General features: G+C 38.1%; 1 protein-coding gene across 1 annotated transcript in view; it reads left to right on the forward strand.

Annotated features, from left to right (window-relative positions):
* The window catches only part of GSAP (gamma-secretase activating protein), a 98,174-nt gene that overhangs the window by 48,652 nt on the left and 37,383 nt on the right, over nucleotides 1–12,139 (forward strand). The window contains exons 16-18 of the mRNA XM_055590160.1: nucleotides 72–289; nucleotides 10,874–10,943; nucleotides 11,475–11,557. Coding sequence (XP_055446135.1) covers nucleotides 72–289; nucleotides 10,874–10,943; nucleotides 11,475–11,557 — 371 coding nt within the window. The remainder of the gene's footprint in view (nucleotides 1–71; nucleotides 290–10,873; nucleotides 10,944–11,474; nucleotides 11,558–12,139) is intronic.

The raw sequence follows: 12,139 nt of genomic DNA on the forward strand, positions 1-12,139 counted from the left end.
TGTTAATATTTATATTTGGGGGAGTGGGGTTCTTTTATCTGCTGATCTACTTTTTTTTTTTTTTTGGCCAGAAAACAGTGAAGTGATTGACATGCTACCTCATAGTCCTTTACAGTCACTGTCAGGGTCTCTGGTCCTGGATTCACGTTCTGGAAAGCTCTACAGGGCACTCCTCAACCAGTCGTATTTAGTGGAGTTCCTGCGGAATGCCCGGCTGGACTGTGAGAGGATGGCCTTGCTTCACTGTGCGCTCTCGGGTGGCCGAGACCCACGGCAACTGGAAGCCAAGGTGGGAGTATATAGCTTAAGTTTAGAAATTTGCAGATGGACAACCCCAGATGTATATGTTTCGTGGTTGAAATGAATAGAAGTTAGATTTATTCGGTGACAACTGAAGTTTATCGTTTTTGGTCCTGACTTGAAGGTATTCTTCCCTTGCACTCCTTTTTTATGCACACAGACCTCATACTGGGAAGCATGTCTGTTCTTTTCACTATTCTCTTTTCCATACTGTGAGTGAATGTTAGCTCTATCAGTAACATTCCAAGGAAGTGCTCAGGAAAATAGAGAGTTTCTCAAATATCTACTTTTTCTCCTGGTCTGTATTTTGTGTATATCATCAAAAGGACTAAATCTATTTATTACACTTTAATTACAGATAGCTCACATTTATATTTCACATTATAGTTTATGAAGCACTTTCATACATCTTACTGCTTAATTTTACAACTATTTGATGAAGTTGGAGAAACCCTTCATTAGACTTGATTGGGACCAATGGGTGGTTGATCAGTTGAAAAGAAGATATCTTAAATATTGTATTATCTTAACCTAAAACATGTAGATGTACATTTATTTCCCTATCTTTTGATGTAGATTGGTGGGCTGCCGTCTATGGGGTCGCACAGAGTCGGACATGACTGAAGCGACTTAGCAGCAGCAGCAGCAGCAGCAAGGCCCATTCTTTGGCAACTAATCGGAGTTAAAAATTATTTTTCTTACATAAAACCACAACTAGTTTCCTAGCTTTATCTGTACCTGTAAGGCTCTTCCAGTTACTTTCTTTTTCTTTTCTTTTCATTTTATTCTCTAAGGAGGTCAATAATTTATTTGGCAAAACTAATACAATTATGTAAAGTTTAAAAAAAAAAAAAAAAGATCCTTTCTAAGCAGTTTGTATATTATCAGGCAGTTTTTCCTATTATAGTTGTCTCACACCTCAGTTCAGTTCAGTTCAGTCGCTCAGTCATGTCCGACTCTTTGCAACCCCATGAATTGCAGCACGCCAGGCTTCCCTGTCCATCACCAATTCCCGGAGTTCACCCAGACTCACGTCCCTCGAGTCAGTGATGCCATCCAGCCATCTCATCCTCTGTCATCCCCTTCTCCTCCTGCCCCCAATCCCTCCCAGCATCAGAGTCTTTTCCAATGAGTCAACTCTTAGCATGAGGTGGCCAAAGTCCTGGAGTTTCAGCTTTAGCATCATTCCTTCCAAAGAAATCCCAGGGCTGATCTCCTTCAGAATGGACTGGTTGGATCTCCTTGCAGTCCAAGGGACTCTCAAGAGTCTTCTCCAACATCACAGTTCAAAAGCATCAATTCTTCGGCGCTCAGCCTTCTTCACAGTCCAACTCTCACATCCATATATGAACCATAGCCTTGACTAGACAAACTTTTGTTGGCAAAGTAATGTCTCTGCTTTTGAATATGCTATCTAGGTTGGTCATAACTTTCCTTCCAAGGAGTAAGCGTCTTTTAATTTCATGGCTGCAGTCACCATCTGCAGTGATTTTGGAGCCCAAAAAAATAAAGTCAGCCACCGTTTCCACTATTTCCCCATCTATTTCCCATGAAGTGATGGGACTGAATGCCATGATCTTCGTTTTCTGAATGCTGAGCTTTAAGCCAACTTTTTCACTCTCCACCTAGTTTTTTAATAAGTTTTTTTAGACACATGCCTTGGAGTCTTTCCCAAACATTCAATTTTATTTTTGTGTGTGTGCCTGAAAATATCTTTATTTGACCTTTACTTATAGCAGGAAGTGAGATTTATATTGAGAGTTTTGAGGGGAATAACAAGAGAAGAAATGATGATAAGGACCATTACCAGCAGCCATGCCAGCATCCCAGGCTCATAACTGCTGGGGAAAGCTGCTCTCCTTCTTTAATGATCATTTAACTGAGTATAGATATGAAGTTGATAGTTACTTTCTCTTATTTAGAAAACAGTAGAAAAGGACCCAAAGCAAGGGAGCCCTCTAAGTGCCTGAACGGGCAGAGCTATGGAGAAGGACTGGCCAAAGAGACCTGATCACCAGCTATAAGAAGCTCAACAAAAGATTCTGTTAGGGCCATAACTCCTGCAGTAGAGGCAGTCCGTGTCCCTGCACACTTGGCGCCGACAGGGTCCCTGCAAGCCAAGCAGCTGCACCTCCTTCACGTTCAACCCTCACTGGGGCAGAGGTGCCACAGGCAAAAGAAAGTCTTACGTTTGTGTGCACAGGGTTGCTTCGGTCATGTCCGACTCTTTGCAATCCTGCAGACTGTGGCCTGCCAGGCTTCTCTGTCAGAGAGGGTGTTCTCCAGGTAAGAATACTGGAGTGTATTGGCCAAGATTGGTTGCCAAACCCTTCTGCTGCTGCTAAGTCACTTCAGTCGTGTCCGACTCTGTGTGACCCCATAGACGGCAGCCCACCAGGCTCCCCCGTCCCTGGGATTCTCCAGGCAAGAACACTGGAGTGGGTTGCCATTTCCTTCTCCAATGCATGAGAGTGAAAAGTGAAAGGGAAGTCGCTCAGTCGTGTCCGACTCTTAGCGACCCTATGGACTGCAGCCTACCAGGCTCCTCTGTCCATGGGATTTTCCAGGCAAGAGTACTGGAGTGAGGTGCCATTGCCTTCTTCCCAAACCCTTCTAGAGCACTGTATTTCCTACTACCCTAGTCGCTAACCCCCCTGAGCTCCTGGTGCTGCCAGAACTCCTGTGACCCAAGCAGCTGCACCACCTCCACACCTGGCCCTCACAGGGACAAACCCAAGCCCTCCAGGGCAGCCTCAGGAGCTAAACCCCAGTGGACAACCCACATGTAGAGGTGGAAATAAAACCACAATTGAAACCCAGGGGCAGTGTGGCTAAGGAAGAAGACCCAAAACCTTCCCACCAGCTGTACAAGCTGCAGATTAAATCCACACAATCAACTAAGCAGACTCTATGTCTATGGAATATATAAAAGGCCATTGAGAGTGCCCACAAAAGATGACACGCTAGCTCTGATAGCTATGGACATTGGAGGCAAGAACACACAGGAGTAGGACCAGATTAGAATTTCAGCAGCCCCCACAGCAGGTCCAGAGATCAGCAGTTTTGGAGGGGATCCTAGGAAGGGGACTCTGACACAGTGACTCAAGGAAAACATTTATTATTCTTATTTTTTGACCTGTTCTGTAGATTCTTTTGGATTGTTTTTTCTTTTTCCCCCCCTCTGTTGTAATTGTTGATTGTATTGGCACTAAGAAACTCAATTAAGCTTTTGAGCTTTTTTTCCCCCTCAGTCATATTTTTTATTGTCATAAACCTCTGCCTCTACATTGGGCTTTTGCAGTTCTGTGGAGTTTTCCTCTTTTTTTAATTTTTAATTTTTTAAATCTATTATTATTTTCTCTACATTTATTTCTTTGTTTGCTTTTCCTACTGTTCTTTTCCCCTTGCAGTTAATCATTAACGTATATAAACATTTATATGTTATATTTAACATATCTACATTTAACATTATCTACCTCTATTTAACTCTGAATATCTATTCTTTCTTTCTTTTCTTTCTCTTTTCCTGTCAACATATTTGTTACTTTTATTTTCATTGCTTTATTCCCCAGTTGTCACTTTGCTTTAGTTTTGTTTCCCAGTTTGTGCTTTAATTAGTGTTGTTCTGGTAGATAAAATTTTTGGTTTCCTTTGTTCACTGGGTCAATCTATTGTATTTTATTTTTGTTGAACTGTTTTGATTTTGCTTATGGGTATATATGTATATGTGTATATTCAGTCACATTTTCTATTCTTGTTAAAAACCTCTGCCTCTACAGTGGGCTTTTGCAGTTTGTGGAGTTTTCCTTTTTGTTCCCTTTTTTCTTTCTTCTTCTGTTTTTTCCTCTTTTCTATTTTTTCTATTTTTAATTTTTTTAAACCTATTTTTTTCTACATTTATTCCTTTGCTTGCCTTTTCTTCCATTCTTTTCCCCTTGCAATTAATCTTTAATTTATATAAATCTTCTTCATCTACCTCTGTTTAACTTTGCATATCTATTCTTTCTTTCTTTCCTTTCCTCTCAACATATTTGTTAGTATTGTTTTCATGCTTTATTCCCCACTTGGCACCTTGCTTTAGTCTTGTTTTCCAGTTTGTGCTTAAGTTAGTTTTGATTTTAACTGGTAAATATAATTTTTGATTTCCTTTGTTCACCAAATCAATCTACTGTACCATATTTTTGTTGGACTGTTTTCACTTTACTTATGGGTGTGTGTATATATATGTGTGTGTGTGTGTGTGTGTGTATTCCATTATTTTAATTATTATTTGCCTGATTTTGTAACTGCCATTTGTCTGGGGTTCATCTTTGGTTTCTTGTTTTTGTATATTTGTTTTAATCTCACTTAATGCCATAACAAACCACTTGTGGAATCTTCATTCCTGACCAGAGATTAAACCCTGAGCCTTTGGAGTGGGAGCACTGACTCCAAGACCCTACACTACCAAGGAACTAACCCTAGGGAGTATCAAATAGTGAGAACTCACACAAAGGAAACTACTTGAATACAAGACCCAGCATCACCCAACCACCAGTAGCACCCTGTGCAGGATGCCTCATCTAAACAACAAACGAAACAAAAATACAAACTCAATCATCAGCCAACAGGATTACCACCTCACTCAGCCTTGCCCATCAGAGGCAAAACAAACAAACAAAAACTCAGCACAAATCTCACCCTACATGAAGCTCACATGGACCAACCTTCATTTCAGTTCAGTTCAGTCGCTCAGTCGTGTCCAGCTCTTTGTGACCTCATGAATTGCAGCACGCTGGGCCTCCCTGTCCATCACCAACTCCCAGAGTTCACCCAAACTCCTGTCCATCAAGTCGGTGATGCCAACCTTAGCAGGGCAGAAACTAAAAGGAAGAAAGAATTCAACCTTCTTCAAGGAAAGAATTCAACTTTCCTTGAAGCCTGGGAAAAGGAGACCTCAAACACAATAAGTTAAAAAAAATGAAAAGGCAGAGAAATACTGCACAAATGAAGGAACAAACTAGAAACACAGAAGTCCAAATAAATGAAGAGGAAATAGGAAAATTACCTGAAAAATAGTTTAGAATAATGATAGTAAAGATAATCAAAAACCTTGAAAACAAAATGGAGAAAATGCAAGAATCAATTAACAAAGACCTAGAAGAGTTAAAGAATAAACACACAGAGAGAAAGAACTCAATTACTGAAATTAAAAATACTCTAGAAGGAATCAAGAGCAGAATATCTGAAGCAGAAGAACAAATCAGTGAGCTGGAAGATGGTGTAAATAATTTCTGAAGAGCAGAATAAAGTAAAAAGAATGAAAACAGCTGAGGACAGTCTCAGAAACGTCTGAGACCATATCAAATGCACCAACATTCAAATTATAGGGGTTCCAGAAGAAAAAGAGAAAAATAAAGGATATGAGAAAATTTTGGAAGAGATTATAGTTGAAAATTTCCCCAACATGGAAAAGGAAATAGTCAATCAAGTCCAAGAGGCACAAAGAGTCCCATATAGGATTAACCTAAGGAGAAACACACCAAGATGCATACTAATCAAACTAACAAAGACTAAACACAAAAAAAGAATATTAAAAGCAGCAAGGGAGAAGCAACAAGTAACATACAAGGGAACCCCATATGCTTAACAGCTGATTTTTCAGTGGAAACTCTGCAGGCCAGAAGGGAATGGCAGGATATATTTAAAGTACTGAAAGGGAAAAATCTACAACCAGGATTACTGTATCTGGCAAAGATCTCATTCAAAATTGATGGTGAAATAAAAAGCTTTTCAGACAAGCAAAAGTTAAGAGAATTCAGTGCCACCAAACCAGCTTTACAACAAATGTTAAAAGGACTTATATAGTCAAGAAATACAAGAGAAGAAAAAAAGATCTACAAAATCAACCCCAAACAATTAGAAAATGGCAATAGGAACATATATATCAATAATTACTTTAAATGTAAGTCATTAAATGCTCCAATCAAAAGACACAGACTGGCTGAATGGATACAAAAACAAGACCCATATATATGCTGTCTACAAGAAACCCACTTCAGACTTAAAGACACATATAGACTAAAAGTGAGAGGATGGAAAAATATATTCTATGCAAATAGGAAGCAAAACAATGCTGGAGTAGCAATCCTCATATCAGACAAAATAGACCTTAAAATAAAGAAGATTACAAGAGATAAGGAAGGACACTACATAATGATCGGGGATCAATCCAAGAAGAAGACATGACAATTGTAAATATCTATGCACCCAACATAGGAGCACCTCAATACATAAGACAAATACTAACAGACATAAAAGGAGAAATTGACAGTAACACAATAATAGTAGGAGACTTTAACACCCCACTCACACCAATGGACAGACCATCAAAACAAAAAATTAACAAGGAAATACAAGCCTTAAATGATACATTAGATGAGATGGATCTCATTGATATCTTCAGGACATTCCATCCAAACGCAGAAGAATACACCTTTCTCTCAACTGCACATGGAACATTCTCCAGGATAGACCACATCCTGGATGACAAATCAAACCTCAGTAAATTTAAGAAAGTTGAAATCTTATCAAGCATCTTCTCCAACCACAATGCTATGAGACTGGATATCAATTACAAGAAAAAGACTGTAAGAAACACAAACACATGGAGATTAAACAACACATTTCTAAATAACCAACAGGTTACTGAAGAAATCAAGAGGGAAATCAAAAAATGTCTAGAAACAAATGACAATGAAAACACAACTCAAAACATATGGGGTGAAGCAAAAACAGTCCTAAAAGGGACGTTTATAGCAATACAATCCTACCTTAAGAAACAAGAAAAACATCAAATAGATAGCCTAACGTTACACCTAAAACAACTGGAAAAAGAAGAACCAAAAAAAAACCCCAAAATTAGTAGAAGGAGAGAAATCATAAAGATCCGAGCAGACATAAATGAAAAAGAAATGAAAGAAGCAATAGTAAAGATTAATAAAACTAAAAGCTGGTTCTTTGAGAAGATAAACAAAATTGATAAACCCTTAGCCAGACTCATCAAGAAAAAAAGAGAGAAGAATCAAATAACAAAATTAGAAATGAAAAAGGAGAGGTTACAACAGAGTGCAGAAATGCAAAAGATTATAAGAGACTATTATGAACAACTATATGGCAATAAAATAGATAACCTGGAAGAAATGGACAGATTCTTAGAAAAGTTCAATCTTCCAGGGCTGAACCAGGAAGAAATAGAAATTATGAACAACCCAGTTACAAGTACTGAAATTGAAGCTGTGATCAGAAATCTCCCAAAAAACAAAAGCCCAGGACCAGATAACTTCACAGGAGAATTCTATCAAACATTTAGAGAAGAGCTAATGCCTATCCTTCTAAAACTCTTTCAAAAAATTGCAGGGGAAGGGACCCTTCCAAATTCATTCTACAAGGCCACCATTACCCTGATACCAAAACCAGACAGACAACACACAAAAAGAAAACTACAGACCAGTATCACCGATGAACATAGATACAAAACTCCTCAACAAAATTTTAGCAAACAGAATTCAGCAACACATCAAAAAACTCATACACCATGATCAAGTTGAGTTTATTCCAGGGATGCAAGGATTCTTCAATATACAGAAATCAATTTGATAGACCATATGAACAAATTGAAAGATAAAAACCATATGATCATCCAAATAGATGGAGAAAAAGCCTTTGACAAAATTCATCAACCATTTATGATTAAAACTCTTCAAAAAAGTTTGAAGAGTACATAGAAGGAAACTACCTCAACAATAGTAAAGGCCACCTATGATACGCCTACAGCAAACATTATTCTCAATTGTGAGAAGCTGAAAGCATTCCCCTTAAGATCAGGAACAGGACAAGGGTGTCCACTTTCACCATTATTCAACATAGTTCTGGAAGTCCTAGCTACAGCAATCAGAGAAGAAAAAGAAATAAAGGGAATCCAGATCAGAAAAGAAGAAGTAAAGCTCTCACTGTTTGCAGATGACTTGATACTGTACATAGAAAACCCTAAAGATAGTATCAGAAAATTACTAGAGCTAATCAGTGGATTTAGCAAAGTTGCAGGATACAAAATCAATACACAGAAATCACTTGCGTTTCTATATACTAACAATGAAAAATCAGAAAGAGAAATTAAGGAATCAATCCCATTCACCACTGCAACAAAAAGAATTAAATATGTAGGAATTAACTTACCTAAGGAGACAAAAGAACTGTACACAGAAAATTATAAGACACTAATGAAAGAAGTCAAAGATGACATAAACGGAGAGATATTCTGTTCCTGGGCAGGAAGAATCAATATTGTGAAAATGACTGTACTACCAAATATAATCTACAGATTTAATGCAATCCCTATCAAATTACCAATGGCATTTTCCACAGAACTAGAACAAAAAATTTCACAATTCATATGGAAACACAAAAGACCCTGAACAGCCAAAGCAGTCTTGAGAAAGAAGACTGGAGCTGGAGGAATCAACTTTCCTGACTTCAGATTATACTACAAAGCTACAATCATCAAGACAGTATGGTACTGACACAAAAACAGAAATACAGACCAATGGAACAAGATAGAAAACCCAGAGATAAACCCATGTACCTATGGGAAACTTATTTTTGACAAAGGAGGCAAGAATATACAATGGGGCAAAGACAGTCTGTTCAACAAATGGTGCTGGGAAAACTGGACAGCTACATATAAAAGAATGAAATTAGAACACTTCCTAACACCATACACAAAGATAAACTCAAAATGGATGAAAGACCTAAATGTAAGACCAGAAACTATAAAACTCTTAGAGGATAACATAGGCAGAACATTCAATGATATAAATCAAAGCAAGATCCTCTGTGACCCACCTTCTAGAATAACAGAAATAAAAACAAAAGTAAGCAAGTGGGACCTGATTAAACTTAAAAGCTTTTGCACAGCAAAGGAAAGCACATAAGCAAGGTGAAAAGACAGCCCTCAGAATGGGAGAAAATAATAGCAAATGAAATAACTGACAAAGGGTTAATTTCCAAAATATACAAGCAACTCATACACCTCAATGCTAGAAAAACAAACAACCCAATCAAAAAGTGGGAAAAAAACTTAAACAGACATTTCTCCAAAGAAGACATACAGATGGTTAACAAATACATGAAAAGATACTCAATATCGCTCATTAGTAGAGAAATGCAAATCAAAACTACAATGAGATGTCACCTAACCCTGGTCAGAATGGCCCTCATCAAGAAGTCTACAAACAGTAAATGCTGGAGAGTGTGTAGAGAGAAGGGAACGCTCTTGCACTGTTGGTGGGAATGTAAATTGATGCAGCCACTATGGAAGACGGTATGGAGATTCCTTAAAAAACTAGGAATAAAACCACCATATGACCCAGCAATCCCACTCCTAGGCATATACCCTGAGAAAACCAAAATTGAAAGAGACACATGTATCCCATTGTTCGCGTGCCTTGCTTTGTGTTCCTTGTCATGATTTCTCTTTCACCTTTATACCAACTCTTTGTCTCTTTGAGCTGTATTTTGAGCATTTTATTTTTTCAGCTTTATCTTTTTTTCAAATTGGAGTATAATTGCTTTACAGTGTTGTGTTAGTTCCTGCTGACAACAAAGTGAATCAGCTATACATGTGCTCACATCTTCTCCCTCAGGAACCTTCCTCCCACTTCCTACCCCAGACCTCTAGGTCATCACAGAGCACTGAGCTGAGCTCCCTGTGCTGTACAGCAGCTTCCTACTAGCCAAGCACTTAACTAACCAATCCACCGGTATTCTTTTTGTATCCATATTTCACTTGTATGGGGTAATATTTTATTAATATTTAAATATTATTTAAATGACTGGTTGGATATTTAAATAATATTTAAATTTAATAATATTTAAACAATCAAATATTTAAATACTATCAATTAATAATAATGTTAATAAGATAACTAGCATGAGTACGTTTGGAAATAAGAACAACTTATTGGCAGGAACAGAAATGTGAAAGGCTCCATGGCTAGTCAGACCTCATAGCATCAGTTCTAAGGTTCAGGAGCAAAGAGTTTTGTTTCTGCAGCAGGATGTTATAGAGGTTGATTGAGAGAATCGTAGATATAACAGGGATTATACTGTCCTTGGGAAGACAGCATAGCCTTGCTGACAACAATGAAATGGTGTGACTGTGCTGAAATTCAAACCCAGGTCTGCTGCCTCCAAGCTCAGTGGTTGAGTTTGGTTTTCTCCTGTATCCATAGCTCTTCACGCCATTATTTTGCTGTTATATATCCTACTCTAGCAAAAACAAACACTGGATTCAAGAAGACTTATTTGGATCCCAGCCAAGGGCGTTTATTAAAATGATGTATGAAGAGGACCTCATTTATAGTGCTGTTTTACCCACGCAGCTTTGTGTTATGTAGAAGTGAGTGTATTTCTAGGCAATTCTAAAATAGATATCACACTTTAAAAGATTCATACATATCTTGTACTTCTTTGGTGATGGGAGGGCATGGTTTAGATTTAAATACCAATGGAATTGTCTTCTTACTTTTTAAAGATTATTCAGTGGATTTCTGAGAATATCTCTGCCTGCCATTCATTTGACCTCATTCAGGAATTTATAATTGGTAGGTGTTTCTGATGGTGCATGTTAAATTGAATCCATGATTCTTTTGCTTAAGGGAAAGCAGTAAATTGATAAGGCCTCAATATGTCAAAATGTTGGATAGGAGCATTTTATTTTTAAACTCTATTGTAGTCAGCAGCTAATTAAACTTCATTCTCTTGTGGTTTTGCAAGAAGTTGTGACTCTTTGGAGGCTGATGAAATATAAGACATGATCTTGATTCTATAACCTTGTTAGTGATTTTTTTTTCCAGTAAAAAGTAATGCTCAGCATTGTGTTGGCTGGTTCTGTGTGAAGTGATATAATGTCATTTGGACAGATGTAAATGTCAAATAATTTTTGAAATTGTTCTCAATGTAAAAAGTAGAACCTGAACATTTTAATCAGCAGACAGAACCATGATGGCTGGCCTTTTGAGAATGAAGAATAAGGCAATGAAAACTTTTGTTGGTTTGCTTGTTTTGGTGAATTACAAAGTCTACTGCCTGTTCTTCATATTAAAACATGTCTCCCCCTCCCCAAACTTACTCAGCTTCTTCATATTGGAGCATTTATCCAGAGACAAGTAACATGGATAAACTTTTGCCGTATTCCTCACTGCTCACTTGGGATACAGTAAGTTAACACTTTATATATTCCTTGTGTAATTAAAATTGATTCACATGGGTCAGTTGTAGGACATCCTTGTCTCAGTAACCAAGGCCGTGATTTCATTTCTATTTTGACTCATAAGAATCTGAAAGTGAAAGTGAAAGTCACTCAGTTGTGTCCAACTCTTTGCGACCCTGTGGACTATACAGTTCATGGAATTCTCCAGGCCAGAATACTGGAGTGGGTAGCCATTCCCTTCTGCAGGGGATCTTCCCAACCCAGGGATCGAACCTCATTGCAGGTGAATTCTTTACCAGCTGAGCCACAAGGGAAGCCCAGGAATACTGGAGTGGGTAGCCTACCCTTTCTCCAGTGGATCTTCCCAACCCAAGAATCAAACTGAGGTCTCCTGCATTGCAGGCAGATTCTTTACCAACTGAGCTATCAGGGAAGCCCCCATAAGGATCTGAATTGGGGATTTCTGGCAGAAGAAAGACAGTGAATCGTTACTGTTGGCCAAATGTATTTAACATAAAACTCTAGAATTGAAGGAGAAGATACAGTGTATGTGTTAGCCTTCCTACTACCAAGCAGAATGAAGCTTCT

Source organism: Bubalus kerabau, chromosome 8 (genome assembly GCF_029407905.1).
Source record: "Bubalus kerabau isolate K-KA32 ecotype Philippines breed swamp buffalo chromosome 8, PCC_UOA_SB_1v2, whole genome shotgun sequence".
NCBI classification, from domain to species: domain Eukaryota; kingdom Metazoa; phylum Chordata; class Mammalia; order Artiodactyla; family Bovidae; genus Bubalus; species Bubalus kerabau.